This window comes from Spermophilus citellus (assembly GCF_964194105.1).
Source record: "Spermophilus citellus genome assembly, chromosome: 5".
Classification (NCBI taxonomy): Eukaryota; Metazoa; Chordata; class Mammalia; order Rodentia; family Sciuridae; genus Spermophilus; species Spermophilus citellus.
In genome coordinates, this window is record NC_138186.1 from 69,275,149 (window position 1) to 69,294,624 (window position 19,476).

General features: G+C 38.5%; 1 protein-coding gene across 2 annotated transcripts in view; it reads left to right on the forward strand.

The window, feature by feature from the left end:
• The window catches only part of LRRC1 (leucine rich repeat containing 1), a 125,939-nt gene that overhangs the window by 100,910 nt on the left and 5,553 nt on the right, over window positions 1-19,476 (forward strand). For both annotated transcript variants that reach the window (XM_081295766.1, XM_081295767.1), the window contains 3 exons: window positions 1,666-1,784; window positions 3,886-3,969; window positions 13,365-13,480. In XM_081295766.1, coding sequence (XP_081151892.1) covers window positions 1,666-1,784; window positions 3,886-3,969; window positions 13,365-13,480 — 319 coding nt within the window. The remainder of the gene's footprint in view (window positions 1-1,665; window positions 1,785-3,885; window positions 3,970-13,364; window positions 13,481-19,476) is intronic.

Consider the following 19,476-nt stretch of genomic DNA (forward strand, 5'->3'; position numbering starts at 1 on the left):
GCTGTTTCCTTTAAAAATGATCATCCCAGCCATTTCCTTTACCATAAAGGAACTCAGTCCAGTATAAGACATAAACACAGAAAGGGTTTGGCAATTCCACCACAGCAGAGCCACTTTGAACTTGTTTTAAAAAAAAAAAAAAGAAAGGAAGAAAGAAAAGGACTATATTTAAGCACAGAATTGTCATGATTTTGTCTTTAACTTTTACTCAAAACATCAAAGGAAGTCTTTAAAAGATTTTCAATAGTTGGAGAAACTGTGTGATAGAGGACCACTTCCTGTCTAGTATTTGGTCAAAGTGAAAATGGTTGGCTGATAATAGCAACTCAGTAGGAATGCAGACATTGCATTTTGGTTACAGCTGGTTGGAAAATTGGTTAGGAGTTTGACTCTATATAGAAATGTTCACTGACGATTATAAATGGCATTTGAAAGCAGATATAGAAACTGGACATGGCCTGCTGCTTGGAATGGGAAGAAGCAGGCATGAGTAGCTAACTTAAAGCATTTGCAGGGCTGTCTGTCAAAGATTTATTACATCTTCTAGTTCAGATGGGCAAAATGAAAATATTGTGAATCTCCATTTAAGAAAGAGCCTTAAAGAAACAAAGGTATTTGTCACGTTAGGATTGTGCTGTTTTGTGATGAAATGAATACTCTTATCACTAGAAGTACTCCACAAGAGGCTGCATGCCTGCTTGCCAGGGCATCCTGTTGAGGAGACTCCTCTGTTAGGGTGCAGGTACCCTGCAGAGAACATTTACATTGCCTGATAGGAAGGGAAGGGGAAGCCTTTCAGGAGCTGTGTGAGTAGGTTATTGATTATGCTAAATAAAGAGCTTAAGAATCAATTACTCCTTCCTTTCCCTGTGGCTGCACACAAGGCAAGATACTGCTGTAAGCATTGCTGTCTCTCCAGCTTTGTCTCTTTTTATGTCTGTGTTTGAAGAGAGGCTGTTTTCTGATTTAAAGGAGAAAGTGTCATTATGCTAATGGCTCTTGGTAGATAATGAAGGACCTCAGCTCTGCAGGCTCAGTCCCCTAACTTGTAGTTGCAAGCCACAATCTGAACGACCTAGGTTTTCAATCTGAATGATCTCTGAGGAAGCTGCAATTAGATGCATTCTTCTTTTCGATGGCATCATCATTGTGTCAAGTCTTTGTGCCCCGATGTAGAAAAATCAGTTCTTCATATGACTTTTCAGATTCTGCCTTGTTCTATGTATGTAGAACTATTTCTTGGCAGGGATCTTCACTCAGTCACTTTCATTCACAGGTGATTTAATAAGTTACACTTGATTATTGTTAGTATAGATTATTCTTGGGGTAAGAAAAGGTCCTTTCTACACAGGAACAACTCTGCTCTTAAAGATGTGTCAAGAGCCAGCTATTTGTTCTTTAAAATTTCTGGCTTTGATATGGTCTTTTTAGGTTGTGCTTTTTAAAATGATATGTTTCTAATTGCTGTTTTTGATGTTCTGAGCATATTATATTAACCCTCAACCTTTAGTGATCTAGATGAGAGCGATGTAGTTTCATAATGTGAAAAGATGGGTGAGGAAAAAGTAAGTCACTGTTTAAAACATAAAAGAACCGCAGATAGGAAATACTAAGTGGTGATTAGGAAAACAATTGTAACTAATGGTTTAAATAACCCTTTTTCAGGAAAACTAAAGAAACTGTCAATCTTGAAGGTGGATCAGAACAGAATCACACAGTTGCCTGAAGCAGTTGGGGATTGTGAAAGTCTCACGGAGTTGGTACTTACAGAAAATCGGCTCCTGGTGAGTAGGTTTGCATGTTAAGATGAAGACCTGGGCCTGGGTTGGTGGCTCAGTAGTGGAGTGCTTGCCCAGGACCTCAACATGTTATAAGGCACTGGGTTCGATTCTCAGCACCGCATGTAAACAAATAAAATAAAGGTTCATTGACAACTAATATATATGTGTGTGTGTGTGTGTATAGACAACTAATATATATATATATACATATATGTATATATATATATATATATATATATATACACACACATACACATATATATGCTTTTTTTTAGGTTAAAGACTTATTGGGGTAGAATCCACTTACTTGCAATTTGAATGGATTAAATGCCTATGTCCTCATGTTACATCTCAAAAAAGAATTTGCAAAGCAATGCATGACCAGATGATCAATTTTTAGCCTGCTTAAGGAAAGAAAATGGTGTTTAGCTCCCCCATCAAAGTATGTGACCTAGATGCATTGCTTACAATATAGAGACTAAACTGACACCTCATAGAGGCCCCCAGAGAGGCAGGGAGTGGGAGCCAGTATCCCTGGGTGTGTTGATGTCTCTGCCAGGACAGCCACAGACTGCCAGGGGATGTGCTGATCAGCGATTCTTCTGGTCTTTCCCTGAGTTCTTTGAGCAAAAGGGAAGAGCAGGGGAAGAAATTGTGGTTGAACAGGGAAGGGCGTGGTGGGATCAGGGCTGCAGAATACCTTTTCAAGGGGAGCCAGGGTATGATATCTGGTGAGCTTTGGTTAAGCTTCCGTTGTTTCTACCTTGGAAAAGGGAAGAAGGTGGCTGCAGGTGTAGGTGGCTAGGACCAGGCTTCACCTCCCTCCTGGGAGATGCAGTGTGCACCACCTGGGGGTGGGCCAGCAGGGCTGCAGGTCTCTCCCTTTCCGCTGTATCCTGTGCCTCTCCAGTCCTCCTGCTGCACTTTGTCCTCGCCTTCCCTCCTCCTTCACTTGTCTTGTAGCCACAATTCTTTTCTTCAGTCTGTTTTCCTACAGTACTCTTTCCTTCCTTTTTAAAGGAAATTGCTTTCTCTTTTCTTCATCTTCATTTTGATGCTATTCTTTTCACATCTTCTTTCTTCTTTTCTCCTTTCTGCTTTCCTTTTCTCCTTTTCATTTGTTTGTTTTTATTTATTTTGGTAAATAATAATAATCCTGGAGATTGAGCCCAGGGCCCCACGAATGCTAAGCAAGTGGTCTACCACTGAGCTACATTCCCAGACCTTTTAAAACAATTTTTATTTTGAGACAGTCTCTCTCCAGGCTGGCCTTGAACTTGGGATCTTCCTGCCTCAGCCTCCTGAGTAGCGGGATCATGGACCTATGCCACTGAACCTGGCACTTTTCTTTTTTTAGTAAAATAAGTAGTGCTCTTTAGATGAAAAGAGCAAAAAAAGACAACAGGAGAGGCATAAGGACTCAGACTTGTGGGAGATCCCAGTGAACGCCTTCCTCAGGTTGCTCAAATAGCAGTCCTTTGGCAGGTGTGGAGGAAGTTACCAAATCTTTCTGCCCTAGTTGGTGGTTTAAGGCTTACAAATATTAATAACAATAACATTCACCCCTGATTCCATTAGAGTGTTGAAAGCCTTCACAGAGACCTGGCCTGCTTCCTGCAGGGCTCTGCTCCCCACAGGGCTCTGATCCCCACACTGGGCCTGCTCACTCGTCCCCATGGACCCCCTTATACCCTGGCCTCTTTGCAGAATCTACTTGGGGTTCTGATTTCCTACTCCAGCACTCTGGGACTGTCAACAAAGCCACCATCCCAGTGTGGTTCTCAAAAGTGTAGGCAAGGCAGGGATGAATTTTAAAGGTGCAAATTCTCACTTACTGGAGTTGAAGAGCATTCATTTCCTCTTTACCAGATAATTTGCATGTTCCCATGTCTTTGCCTTTGACTTCATGTCTTTGAAACATACTCTCATATCAACAAAAATTCAGAGTACTCTACTTCCCTCACGTGATCATTACAAATATCTGATATTCAGGAAGAACTATTGCTTCTCTTGCTGTATATTCTATAAGTTCTTGCAAATGTTTCTTTGCCTCTGAGCATGTTAAAAATGTGGTAAATTAATAATACAAATGTTATTTTAACAGACTTTACCTAAGAGCATTGGAAAACTTAAGAAGTTGAGCAACTTGAATGCAGACAGAAATAAATTAATCTCTTTACCAAAAGAGGTATGTGCTTTAAAAAAATAATACAATGATTATAACGAAATAATAAAGACACACAAAGGACTGAAAATTTCAAAGATATTTTTTAATGTTTAACAGACTTCAGGTATTTTTTTAAAAGTGTGAGCATAAAGCTGAGAGGGGGATGCTGTACCCAAGAATGATCACCAGTAACATTAAAGAGGGTTGGATTTTGAAAGGAAGAAAGATGGTAATTTTGGAGTTTGTCAAGAAGAAGTATATGACTTTGGGTTTTACTGTTAATTTTAAATTTCATGTGAAATAAAACTGTCCCATAACCACTGGGATTATAAAAGGGTATTTATGTTTCTGGGCAGAAAGTTGTACTGAGCCGTGTACCTGTCTGGGATGAGATGAGTGAACTCTTCACAAAGGTGTATACATAGAGGAAGACCAGGGAGGGTCTAACGCCAGGTTTCTAAGACCTCCCTCCCTCTAGTCCTCCCCTGTCAGTTCTCGAAGCAGAAAAAGAGAGACCATCACCATCCGTTGTGGAGAGTAGCTGTGTGGACTTGGAGGCATCTGAATTCTCTCTAGGGAATGAGCTTGATTTTGTATTAGCCACATAGGCTAAAACCAAGTTTAAGTCATCTTTTCTCTCACCCACCAAAGTGTGGTTGGTGAGATTTCCCCTTTGCTGAGTCTTCACGTAAAAAGGTTATTTCCTTATATGACACAATAACTGGCTGGATTTTTTCATATTTCTTTGTTTTATTTCTTTCCAACCACCATCTTGGAATGATTTCAAAGCTGCCATACAACCAGCTAGAACTTGAGACTCACCTATTTTCATAGGGCTGCTTCTGAGGGTGTCTAAACTTGGCCTGGGTTCTTCTTTCCTTTTCTCATTTTGGTTTTCTGCCCAAGTGACCAGTCTTCTCCTGGCCAAATGCACAGATTACATACGTGCCATTGATCATAAATGTGGCACATTTGTAATCTGACATCCTTAATATGAGCACTGGCATCTAAATTAGACTGTCTCCAGCAAAAAGACTATGTCTGTATCTCAGCTAAATTGGGACACAACTGAGAGTCTGCAAATCACAATATTTTGGTTCTAGTTTCTAAGCAATAAACCAAAACACAGCTGATGTTCTGAACATTAATTTTACTCTTCATGAATAGCACTTGTAGATGGGGCATGGACTAGACACACGGACACACACACAGGAGTAGAAAAGATCAGTTATTTTCTTCCTCAGTGTCATGCACTGTCCCAGGTGCTTTCAAGTGTGTTAGCTCCCTGGATCCTCACACAACTTTTGAAGTCATGATGATGTATATCCTCATTTTGCAAATGAGGAAGCTGAAGCCAGTGGCTCATTTTCACAGGGCTCACAAAGCTAGGACATGGTAGAACCAGGCTCCAGAGATGAGCCTGTCAGTCACCAGCCACACTGCTCTTTGGCCAATAAAAACAGGCAATCAGGTAGTAGAGATTCCACCCAGCTTTTTCATCCATGTGACCTGGAGGTAAGTCAAGACCTCCATTCAGGAAAGAAAGGCCACATTGCCTTGAGTTTGTAGAAAGTAAATGCTATTCAGGAGTATTTTCAAGGTAAATGTGAAGGAGAACACTGTTAGAAGTTTAATGTTAATTACTGGTAAGTTTCACCACCACCCCTCGCTTCTCTGGACCCCCATTGGACTCTTTCTGTCACAGCTACACTTTCTATACAAGAACTTTAGAAACTGATTATTATAAACTATTACCGTCATTTCATCATGAGTCGTCTTTTCATTTTAAAAGAATGAAACTGACACTCAGTGTTTCTGATTAAAGGGTTATACCCAGTACATGCTGTGTCCACTTAAATTTACTAAGATAGCTTTTCATGATGTGAAAGTATTGTAAAAATATAAAGCTGTATAGCTATCACATTCTGTCCATTTTCTGGAAAATTATGATTGGTCTTCTGGTATTAAGAGTTTTATAAAGGAATAAAGTCTATACATTTTTCTTCAACTACTCGATAAAGCAGAAAACATTTTCATTTTTAGGAACAGGATCTTTTCTAATGTACCTTCATTCCTACTTAACATACACCGAGTTCCCTGAGTAGAAAACACATTGAACACCTTTCTCTGATTCTGCTGTGGGTCAGTTTGGCAGCCCAGCAGAAATGGTTTGCATGCTTGTCTCTGACCATTAGGGTTGAGCAGCCAAACCACCAAGTGCCTCCTGACCTTGCCTGGTGTCACGTTGGCCTGGATAGCGCCCTCCTGTCATGAGTCTTTGTGCGGTGTGATAGGCCTTTGTGTGTGTGTGTGTGTGTGTGTGTGCACGCGCGCACCCGCTAGCTCTGCCTCCATGCTTGATATCATTTGATCAAATCCTGCATTTTCCTGACCAGGTTCTTTTCTTAAATTTATTACTTTCCCTTAAAATTGCATACATGACATATATCTAAATGGAAATGCTTATATGTATATGCTCAGAATTCACAGTTGTGTTAATCGGCATTGGTTTAGTGTGCTACGTAGTTCTTCCTATATTTTGTCTTTTTTAATTTTAATTTGATAGTATTGTATATTGTCAGTTTTATGGCACATTTCCTTAGTCTGCAGCATTTATTTGCGTTTGTTTTTCCCAAATGATTGAGGGGAAAATGTTTGTACTGTGTGGGTCACAATAATAGAGTTTGTTTGTGTTTTGTGCTGTTATTTGTAGTAAACATTTGCAAATCAATGAATGTCTCTTGTTTTCTTAATTGTTAGCTGCTTGGAAATTTAGAAAAGTCAGGTAAACTTGTTACCTTGTAAGTATTGTTCAGACCACAGCTGCATTTTTAACTTCCATTTTGCTTATTAAATGCATGAAGATTCAAATTGGCTGACTGCTTTGTGTGTTCTTCATTGTAAAGTATTGGACATATACTCAATTTTTTTTTTAAATGACTGCATGGCCAGAACCTTACATTGTTATGTATTTTTCAGATTTGTTCAGATTATTCTTTCTCAAAAGAATGCTTTTCTGTGAATTATACTTTAAGGTCTTCAGAAATTCTGAAAGGCATCACTCACTTCATCTGCCTTCACTAAATCTTAGCTTGTTGGCATGACTGTCTCCGATAGAAAGGCTAGGTGTGCTTCATTTGCTCCCTGTGGCATGCTTCTGAGTTTGTAACCACTTACTTGTATCTTTTATTTCTCATCTTGTTGCTTAAGTATATATGCTTCTGGGAAAGGGAGATTCCCTTAAACACTCCTGTTTTTGGTGGAAGAGTTAAGACAAAGAGTGAGATTCATGGATAGGCAGGGAGTTGGTACGTGTATGATCATGGATATGAAGAACCAGAGCAGTGATTTCTTAATATTCCCTAGCCACGTCTTACTTTGAAACAATCTGGACCACAAAAAATTTCTGGCTAGAAGAAATAGAGTATATACACAAGTTTAGAGTCCAGTTCTGTCTCCACAGTCAGAATGAAGTGACCCCAACTAAACCACATGCATTCAGTCATTCAATCAAATGAGAACATAGAACTTGCTGATCATTCATAAAAGCTTTTTTTTTTATTTTTGTAAGTCAGGCGAGCTGTAATTTCCCATAAATATTATTCTGATATTCAGAGGTGTCTGTGGTGATAAAGTATTCATTTTGTGGATAGCTTTCTGCCTGTTACTGCACTTTACCATTATTTTAGAGTCAATTTCCATTCTAGAATGAGTTATTGATAAAAGATAATATAAAACCTAACATTAGAATAAAATATAGTTGGCCTTCAAATTTCAAGATGGAGAAGGCATTCCTAAACTTGAAAGAGAAAACAAATCATACAAGAAACAGTTGGTGGATATGTCTATTTGAAAGTTAGATTTCTGATCTCCCAAGGACAGCCTGGGGGCAGGAAGACATTTACCACATCTCAAATGAGGAGATTTCTCCTTAACTCAATTAGAAAGTCCTTTGCAACATTAAGAAAGATATATCCAGTATAGAAAAATAGACAAAACCACAACCAAATAGATGATTCACAGAAGAAAAAATGGAAATGGCTCGTAATATGAAACAGTTTCAACCTCATTGGTATTCACAAAAATATTAAAACATTTTAGCCTATCAAACTTTCAAGATTAAAAAAACCCCAAATGTTTGCAAATGTGCATATTATCATGTAAATATAAATCATTAAGATCTCTTAGGAAGAGATTTGGTAATATTAAAAACTTTAAAAATACACATCATACCTTATTTGCAGTTCCACTTCAAGGAATTTATCTAAAGACAATATCCATGGGTATACCCTACGATTCTCACATATCTGTCACATTTTACACAGGAACAGTCCATGGATATCTGAGCATGTGCAGACAGCTCATGGGCCAGGCACTGTGACAAGTGTATACAAGGGTAGGTAACCTGTGCCAGGCTTTGTGTCAGGTGCTTTCATGCGTATTCTTGTCTTATATTCACAATAGTTCTGTGAAGTGCAGGTAAATCATTACCAACATCCAACAGATTGTAAAACTAAGAATGAGAGAGGATAATAACTTACCCCAGATCACACAGCAAAGGAGCGGCAGAACTAACTAGCAACATTGAACATGGATGATTTGTTAAGTAATCTGCAATATATCTCTAGGAGGAAATAATTATCAGTGAAAATACTTTTAGAAACATAATGACATGGGAAAATGTTCTTGGTGGCATATATGCTAAAGATCATGGTGTTGGTCCTAATTTTGTTAATGTGTATGTGTATAATCACAAATGAGTGGCAAGAATACCGAAAGAGTGCACCTCAGATGTTAGTGCTGATTTTCTCTTTGTGGTAGGATTTGAGTTATTTTTCTTTATTGTGCTTTTTCTACATGTGTATGGTTTTTATTTTCCAGCCAGCACAAGTTCCTTTATAGTAATCAGTAAATAGAGGGCCATAATGATTAGTGAATATTTTTTTTTTAAAGAGAGAGTGGGGGGGGGGAGAGAGAGAGAGAGAGAGAGAGAGAATTTTTAATATTTATTTTTAGTTCTCGGTGGACACAACATCTTTGTTGGTATGTGGTGCTGAGGATCGAACCCGGGCCGCACGCATGCCAGGCGAGCGCGCTACCGCTTGAGCCACATCCCCAGCCCATTAGTGAATATTTTGATGTCAGTGGCCTGACAATTCAGGGAATCCCAAAGCCACATGGTTTCTAAAATGTTTATGAAGTAAGGAAACATTTGAATAATATACCACAGATGGTGATGGGATTCCAAAATTATGCATCACATTATTTCTATTCAACTGGCATTTTACTTTTTTGTTAAGTTTTTTTTTCCCTGATAAAACATAGGTTCAATTCTGTTACAAATATTCAAAGGAAGATACTGAGGAAAAAAAAAATCCTTCACAGGTAAGGTAGGCATTTGCAAAGTGGAATGTAAGCCAAAGCAATTCTGGGCTTTGAATTGAATGGGTCTCATTACCTCCTCCTGGGCAGCTGTGACCTGTGGGCAGGTAACACTTAGTAAAAGCTGACCCCCTGTGAAACTTCACTGAGGGGTCCACTAATCTGACCCTGAGGTGGATTAGATTGGTGCCAGACAGTTAAGGACAGTATCATTTTGAATTAACAGAGGCCCAAAACAGCTGAACAGCCACATTCTGTAATCTTCAGAGAATCCAAGTCCAACCCCGTGTATTCTTGGAAGGTGCTATTATGTGGTTAAGGGAAGTTTAAAAATACCAGCTGCCTACATAACTGGTAATAAGTTATTTAAATAGTGTCTCTGCTTCCCAGAATTCCTAAGTGATATGGACATTCTATCTTGATGACCACCATGGAACTGTCAAATGCTGCCTTCTGAATCCAAAAGAGAAAGCAAAAACACCTATGAGTGATATGCATAATACAATGCTGCACTCACTCATGTCAAGTCTTCATTGACATTCATACAAAACATCACTGAGATGTATTGTCAGAGAGAGATAAAGGTGGTCTTCTGTAGGTGAGCTCAGCATAGAGATGGTCAACATCAGCACAGTTTCAAAACAGAGTAGCCACCAGCTGCTGATTGGACTCATCGCGTGGATCTGGGACTTTCACTTCTTGGAAAAACATAGCTACCACATTTATTTGGCAGCAGCAATAGGCTAGGTACTATGATAGGTACAAAGTTACACATGTGGTTTAATTTAATTTAATTCTTATTGTTACTTTTGATGAAAATAATATATCCAAACCCACAAACATGTGACTGAGCCTGAATTCTAACCCCTAGCCTGTTGACCTTAAAGCATCCGCTGGCCCCACTGCACCGTATTCCCCTCTGACATCTGTAATGAGCTCTTATCTTTTATGAGTTATGGTTTCAACTACTTGATAATCTTTTCTGTTTTTTTTTTTTTTTTCCATTTTTTGATACGAATCAAACCCAGGGGTGCTGTACCATTGAGCTACCTCCCTAACCCTTTTTATTTTTTGTTTTGAAACAGGGTCTCACTAAATTGTTTAGGGTCTCACTAAGTTGCTGAGGCTGGCCCTGAACTTGCAATCCTCCTGCCTCAGTTAATAAGCTTTTCTAAAAATCAAAGGTTTGTGCCATCCCTGCCTGGCTGAGTTGGAAAGACAGCTCTGTGTGAATGTTTGCCTGAGATGGCATGTGCTTTTTAAGAGTTATTATGGCATCCCTAGTACACTCTGCAACAACATGTACTCTTTGTTGGCATTGTTTTCCAAACACCTTAGACAATGGAGATCAGAAGGTCACACGGCCTGCTTTGACAACCCAGAGAGCCTAAGAGGAGCTTGAATACAATTGCTTTCCACCCCTTGACATCCCACATGGGTGGGAAAGGAAAAGGTGGGGTTTGGAGGGGGTGTGAAACTATAAACACTCACTGGAAGTTAATACTATTTCTCCTCAAATACTTAAGGGATGTTAGCACGTCCTGAACTTTTAGAGCCCTCTCTAGCCCACTTTAATTAGTTAATTATTTCTTTTTATTATATACACATAATACAAATTGAAAATATTCACATATTTTAGCTGTAGGGCCCCAGAACAGATATCTTGTGGGTGACTAAGACAGGAAACAGCTTCCGAACAAAACATCCAGCCTAGAATCACTGTAGTCTTGTTGTCCCCTGGGATGATCATATGTGTCACTGATATTATTTGCTTTGCCACCTTTGGGTAGATAAGGCCTGTCTCTTCAAAGTTAGGCAAGGATGGCAGGCTCTAGGAATCTCCACTCTCAGCTGAGTGCTTGCCTGGAAGACCTTCCTCCACTCAGGCCCGTGTAGTACCTGACCTCATGCAGATGCCCTTTCACGGGGCTGGGAAAAGATTCCCTGTGGGAACCCCTTCCCATGAGGAGATCATTGTCAGTACTATCTAAATTTATCAGGGAGAACCTGATAATGTCAGTCCTCAAAGGATCAGCATTTCGGTTCCTTTCCTTCATCATATTCCTGGGCCTCTGAGTAAAACTGATGATTTCCTTGCTCAAAGTACTAAAGAAATGCCAAACCACATGAAAGATCCAGTTGTCTGTGTCTTCTGGGATTCTTGACTGGGGCTCTGTATTTACAAAACTTAAGAGAGCCTACTGGTGTGATTCTTACTAGAACAAAGAAGAGCTTTATTATCTCTGTTGCGACACAGAGAAACAGATACCCTAAATAATAGTCCTTCACAAGCAAGTAAATTTTTAAACACGTTTCTAAATGGAAAATTTGGTAGGTATACAGGTTACACATGGTAGATAGGATGGGTACTGTACTTGACAGGTAGCTGATTGTATGCAAACATTACAGATTTAACAGGAACTTAGATGATCTTAAGAATCTTTAGGAGATATTTTGTCCTGTCAGGGTGTTAGACAATAATTAGGAAAGAAATATACAGAGCAGTTTATCATATTACAGACCAGAGGGTTCTAGAAAGACTTTTTGGAGGGATTAGAGGACATTGGGCTGATTGTTGATGATTAGTAAGATTTAAAAAGACAAATAATAAAGCATTTATATACAAAACAGTAAGTTCAAAAATACAAGGTGTATTTTAGAGGACATCGAATAAACCAGGTTTCAGGTTTACCAGGTAGGAAATGTGAATATGTGAATACTGAGAAAGAAAGGGAATAATCTCATAACCTTTCTACTCTGTGCTTTCTATGTTCCTACAGACAATGTTAGTCCTTAGTGTTTTAATGTTTATTTTCCTTTTTACATCCATTGTGGTTAAGTACTATGGTTAAATAAATTATTTCAAAATATTTATATTAACTCTTAAGAAATGAAAACATTATACATCCGGGTAACAATGCACCACTTTTATAAATATGCATTCTGCTTTTTGGAGTATTATATACACATATTAAACACACATACAAATAGAAAAGGGCAGAAGATATATTCAGATATCACTGAGGATTCAAGTCTCTTGCTCCTCCTCCAGTAGGAGGCCCTAGAATAGTATTTTTCCATGTGTGGGAGAGACATCAATGGGTTCCTTCATAAGCCTTTTCTAGCCATCACTCTCAGGATGGTGAATACCAGGAGAATATAGTACTTTATGGAGTCCTGCAGAATGTTGTGTCTGGAATTGAGTTATTTTTTCACCCTCTTCGTCCAGGTTTTCTGACTGTAAAACCACAGTCTATTGGCTAAAGAGAATCATTGAAGTGTATTCATGCTCTGTTTTGAAGACCAGACTCTATATACAAAGTTCAGTCACCTTCAAACTGCTTACTTAAAAAAAAGAAAGAATATGATGTGATGAAGATGTCAGTTTATATGCTTTATCAGCAGATCATAACTGAGAAGATGAATGTGTGTATTACCAATTTTACTTTTTGCTAAGATATTGTTGGTTTAACACTCCTCAAGGAAAAGTGAATTGACCAAATTGATTTGTGAATGATCAAATGCTATTATTAATAGAGGTATAGTAGAAATTAATGTATAGTCCATAAGACCTCCCCCACCCCGTTTTTTCTTAAACTGGGGAATCAAGAACCCTGAAGTCAACATAATGGGTAGGTCTTGAACTGTGTATGTGTATGCATTAGTATCCTCTCTGGACTCACTTTTGAAACTAGAATTGTTAAACTCCCATATTACCAGATAATGTTTGTCTGGACTTGTGTAGTTTGGTTCATACATTTAACAGATGCAGTTGGATTAGATATCAGCAGTGGAAAATAACTTCCTTTCCTGAGTGAAGTTTTTTAATGGTACAGTTTATTTTCTAAATTTAATTCAGAACATGTGTAATGTTTCGTATGATTTAAATGAATCATGTTTGATCATCAGTGAGGCTTACAGTTATGTGGTATATTTTCATGCATCTTTTTCATTCTGTTTGATAAACAAGATACTATACCCTCCCTGTCCCTGCACAAAATTGAAAAAACTATGTGTTTTCTTCCCCACTATAGATTGGCGGGTGCTGCAGCCTCACTGTGTTCTGCGTGCGTGACAATAGACTAACTCGAATACCTGCAGAGGTGTCACAGGCGACAGAGCTCCATGTCCTAGATGTGGCAGGGAACAGGTGAGCAAGTCTTAAGTTTGCATTGCTTGAGAGGAGAAGGTGTGCATACCCCCAGTCTTGACCACGTTTGCGGTGTCTTACAGAATATTGTACTGATTAGTTGAATGGCCCAAGCTCCAGCAAGTTCTTAAAATGGGGACCAGAGTAATTAAGCCAAGTGGAGTTGGGGATAATCTGAGCATGGGATGTTTTAAAGTTTAAGTGGACATTTCTAAAGAAATGCTTCCTAGTACAACAGTATAGTAATGTAAGGGTAAGAGTGCTGGCCTGAGAGGATTTCCCCTCACATTGTGTAGAACTAGCATTTGTAATTCAGAGTGGGCCTCAGTTTCCTCATCTGCAAAACAATAATAATAAAGAGCTCAAATCAGTTTGAGTTCTTATTGTTGTTGTCTTTATTGTGTTGGAGACAGGGTCCCACCACGTTGCCCACTCTGGTCTCCAAAAGCTGGGACTCAGGCCATTCTTCTGCCTCAGGCTCCTGAGGAGTTGAGACAACCATAGGGGTGCGCCATTACATCTGGCCAAACTCATTTTTAACCAGTGTTCTGAAATATGCGGTGCTAGTGTCTCTGAACACCCTGAAATTGTAAATATAATTTTGTGGAGAGAATATCCACAGCTAATGTCATAGTGTCCAAATGCTTCATAATTTTTTTTTTGGATTAAGAATCACCCTAATTATTTTCCCTGAAGTTACAACAGCACTGTTTCTCTCAAACTCTGGCTCACTTACCAGTTTCTGGAACATACTTATTCCTTAACTTTGCAGAATGTAACTTTGTTTCAACCAATCCTGAGCTAGTTTCAGCACTCCAAATGTCATATGTTCTTTCTTCTACTTGAGCCTATATAAACCATTCTTTAACCCTGGGTCCTCTTCTCTATCTCCCCACCTTTAGTCTTCATCTCCAAGCTTCCCTTCCTCTAGGAAGCCCTCCCTTGAATCTGTTTTCAGGGAGTTTCCTACAGTGGCACTCACAGCACTGTGTGACAATCCCCTGTTTACATGAGTCTAACTCCCCCCTCCCGCACCCCCAACACCAGAAGTAACCTCAAGGTAGATACTCTGCTTTCTGTGTCACTGTGTCACTGGTCCCTTCTTAGTGCCTGGCACATAATAGATGCCTGGTGAGAACTGAAGACTAAGTGAAAAATGTCAGTAGTTTTGCACAGAGAATAGCCTGGCACTGTAGAATGTCTTGTATCACAGGCTCCATTTGCCAAAAGGACTTTAAAAATACTTTTGAATGTGATGTTAGACAGGAGGAAATGTGTTCATTGAGGGAAAGCTGATCAGTGATTTTACACAGTAAAGGCCAACAGTGTGTAGAGTGTTTGGAGGACTATCTCCTAAGTGTTAATTAGCAGGTCACTCAGGTCAGGCGCAAGCCACCATTTTTCATTCTTGCTAATGGGTCATGGACATCAGGGCTAAGTAAGCTGGGATCTGGAGGTGAGTTATGGCCTCAGAGGATGCTCGCCTTTTTAAAGGTTAATGCTTTCAGGACATCTTGATGAATTCTTAAAACCATTAAGTGGTTGCTAGAAACTCAAGATTAGTTTCTACTGAAGTTGAGCCTTTGGAGCTGGAGCAGAGCCATACTGTCCTGACCTCTCACCTCCAGCAGGAGAAACTCAGTGACTCAAACATTCCCTAGCTCTTGCCACACTGGTGAACATGAATTTGCATTGTTCACTCTTGAGCAGAAAGGTGGTTCTGATGTCTGATTTCTAAATATTGTTTTTCACATGAGTGGAGGCCTCATTCTCCAGTTCTCAGAAGAAAATAAAGTTAAATTTTTATAATGCTTGGGCTGGGGCGGAGAAATCCAATTAAAAAGTTGAGTAACGTAGCTGTCATCTGAGTCATTTAAGTGTGACATTTAGTCCATGCACAGATAGGTTCATAACCAAAACTTAAGCCTATTAAAATATTTAATCACTACTTATTTAAAAGTATCAGTATTGAAACTAATAATAATAATTTTTAAAAAGCCTTTCCAGAAAGAAAGGCTGCCACGTCAGCTGTATGGCTTCCAGAAATGTCATACCACAGAAAATCATATGAAATACAACAGAAGTTTTGCCTCTTCCTTAAATATAAAAATAGCACATGCCAGCAGGGAAACTACATGCTAATTTGCAGAAACTTTCTTTTATAGGTCTGATAGGATCAATTATAGCAAGGATGACTCTAACGCACACTTGGGAACTATATTAGTCACCTTTGCATCACTGTGGCCAAAATACCAGACAGGAACAACTTAAAGAAGGGGAAATTTACTCTGTTTCACAGTTTCAGAGGTTTCAGCCCACAGTCAGCTGGCTCCATGCTTTGGGCCTGAGGGGAAGCAAACATCATGGTGGAAGGGCCTGGTGGAAGAAAGCTGTTCACCTCATGACAGCCAGCAAGGAAGAAAAGAAAGAAAGGAAGGGACCAGAGATAAGATGTAGTCCTCAAGGGCATACCCTTAAGGGTCCATTCCTTCAACTATAGTTTCTCCCACTTCCCGATAATGCCATTATTTTAATATTTGAATGAACAGATGCATTAAATAATGCAAATAATTTTAATGCACTGATGAGGTCGGAGCCCTCATGATCCAGGCACTTCCCAAAAGCCCGGCCTCTGAACATTGCTGCATTGGGGACCAAGCTATTAACATACAAGCCTTTGGAAGACATTCCAGATCCAAACCATAACAGGAACTAAATATCAAATGCTCTGTGACAGTAAGGAATCAGGTGTCTGGTATCATCAGCTACCCTTAACCTTTAGACTCTCGCCTTAGGAATAGCCACCAGATATACAGAATTGGGTATTTGTGGCTCTTCCTTGCAATATTGGTAGTACCAAGTACTAGAAACAGTGGTTGTTAATAAGGAAATAGTTTATACTTTTGAATTTTGTGCAGTATATATGTATGTGTGTGTGTGTATGCACACATATATATAAACTAATAAAAAATTAATTGAAATATTGAAAGACAATGCAACAGTATAAACATACTCTGGAATGCTAAGGAATTAAAAATAAGAGATTTCTATGTGAAGTGACATGGAAGGAGACCCATGATACTGAGCCAAAAAAGCAAGTGTTGAATGATATATATAGCATTCTCATTTTTGCTTTCTTGTTTTCCAAAACAAAAACTTATCTATGCAGTGTACCAAAATGTTAATAGTAGTCTCCCTAGAGGAAGGATAGAGACTCGAGGGTAAGGGTGGTTTTCATTTTAAAGATTCTTGTATCAATTAAATTTTTTTTTCAATGATTATGTTCTCAAATGTTTTTGAAAACTTTGCTTAAAACTAAAAAAAAAATTCTGGAAGGGGGTAACAAACAGATGAAACATTGAATTCTAAGAAGTATTCAACCATAGGTAACTATTATATTAATCAGAAGTCTTTGCTTAGTTATTAACTAAGCTTGAACAAGCAATTGCTGTGGTAGTTCTGGGGCATGGAAGGTCACTGTGGGTTGGACTGGTCACAGATATACCTGGAGACCAGAGGCTCAGAGTGTGGTTATTCATTTGCTTTTGTCCTTGTATCTCTGATGTAAATAGTAACCACAGGCTTTTTATTTCTGGAGGATGTGATCCTAACTAGAACATAGAGATGTGTACAAATGGAGCTGTGGCTTCTTGTGTTGATTTTATTCATTCTATAGTGTACATAAAGTACAAGTACTGGACTTAACCAAACATGTATTTTTAACTCCTCTGAAAAGCTGGGTGTATTTTTTTTTTTATATATCTATTTTCTGATTTGTAGCTGGGATGGTTCACCTAAGAGAAACAGAGGAGTGTGTGTCTGTTCTCCCCAGGCCACAGTGAGTCACTGCGAAGCTCGGCCCAGCCTGCAGAGCCTGTGTGCAGACTGCAGGGACCTGGCTGGCTTTGCTCTCGCATTACTGGCAATACTCACGTCCGTGAGAGGGTTGAGAACAAGCTTGGATGTGTTGTGCACTTGGTGAGCTACGTTCATATTGAAGCTGGCACTTGGATTATTTGTGAGAAAACTGGTGTTTCATACAACTCATTAATCTGATCCGTTGTTGTCAAGTCTAGTAATTTATTTTAGCTTTTATCATTGGGTTTGTCATTCTTTGAAGCTGTTAGTGATGCTCCTTTTACCTTTTACTTATACCTTTGCTTCAGCGTTCAGCTGGGAAGCCAGTTATTAGTCTAAGGCGTTATAATGACCCTGTTTGAGTATCTGTGTTTCATGCCAGCTTACAAGTCTTGATTTTTTTTTCTGTCATCATGATTAAGAAAGGTAGCAATGCTAACTAGAAGCTTTCTGACCAAGACTTGAAACTTTAAACATTTGGAAGATATTAGCTTAACTCCTGTTTCAAAAGAAATATTGAAAAATTTTCAAAATAAACTGCCCTTTTGTTCCATAAAATGAAAGAGTCTGATGTTCTTGATGCTTTCAAAATATATAATGAATAGTCCTAAAAATAAAAAATCTGTCTCAACTCCTGGCAAATACATGTTTTTCGCTTTCTTGCATTTGAATGTCTGTGTCACAGCCTTTGGGCAGAAAGAGAAATAATTTTTGTGTAAGCACATGAGATTTTTACTTTCTGTCCCATTTGAAGAACAAATACTTCTTGAGTTAGGAGCAATAGAGCTGGGAATCTACTTGGTCTTCAATTCTCTGGTATGTCCTCACCGTATGGGGTGGAGTCTAGGATTGAAAACTACATATTCCTCAACTAATATGACCCTTATTAATGAAATACTATAATATTCAATAAATAGTCTTTTCAAGGGCACTTTGACAAATGCAGCTTCAATGTTATTGTAGCTTATGTGAGAGTGTAACCCCCTTTGAACCTCTTTCCCATTTAAGTTACAATAGCACTGTACTTAGTGCTGCAGCTTTACCTGCATGTGGGATGGACTATTCTTTACCTCACCAATTAATAAGGAAAAGAAATATTTTCTTATCTCATAAGTTAATGCATTAGAAATGTTTTGTAAAACACGTTAGTATAAAAAGTTTGTTAATATATTTGTTGTTAATATTCTCTATGCAGCGACTTTTTTTTACTTAATTATTAAACTAACTTAACCAGTTTATATCTACCTTTTACTCAGATTCATTTTATAATATTGAAATACAATATCTACATATAGATATTAACTTTTGTTAATTCAAAATGGTATAACTGTCTCATGCAATATTAATTTATTGGTAAGATATAGTTAAATTTCCCATGTAAGTTTGAGGTAGGTCTATTATCTCTCTTATAAATTCACTTCTGTGATTTAGTAACATGGAGCCATCTTTAGAGTGAAAACATCTGATAAAGTATAACCTTAAATTTTTTAAGCCTTACATTCCTGGTATTAATAGAGGTTTGATTGTTTTTAGTGAAACGGGTATGCGGCTTTGGTTTTCACTAAAGCTTGTTTTTACTCTTGGCGTCATTGACATTTGGGGCCAGATAAATCTTGTGAGTTCTTCCCTGTGCATCACAAGATATTTACAATCTTCCCTATCCTGTGCTCTAAGTAGAAGATACCATTAGTACCCCCCACTCAGACAACAAAGATAGATATTGCCAAATGTCCCCTGGAGCAATAATCTTCCTGGTTGAAACCCAGTGCAGTAAAGTGGATTTTTTTTTTTTTTTTTTGCAAGTACTAAGTACATGTGATTTCTGGCCATAATCTTTATCTAATACATTTGACTAGTTGCAGCCAATTTGTGTAAACATCAGTATAAAACTAATCTTTAGGTGTCACATTACAAATTTAAAGTGCTTTCATAGGGAATACCCCATTTGAAACAGCAACAGTCCAGTGTGCCTATTAATTATCACCTAGAAGTCCAGGAAGTGGCAGTGTCTAGAAACTGAAAGATACAAGTTTAAAATGGAATATGCAAAATAATCAACGAAAAATGATCCCCAATCTTTATTTTAGCTGCAACTTAAACTCTTTGGCACTTCAGCAGCTCCTTCCTCTCATTCTGAC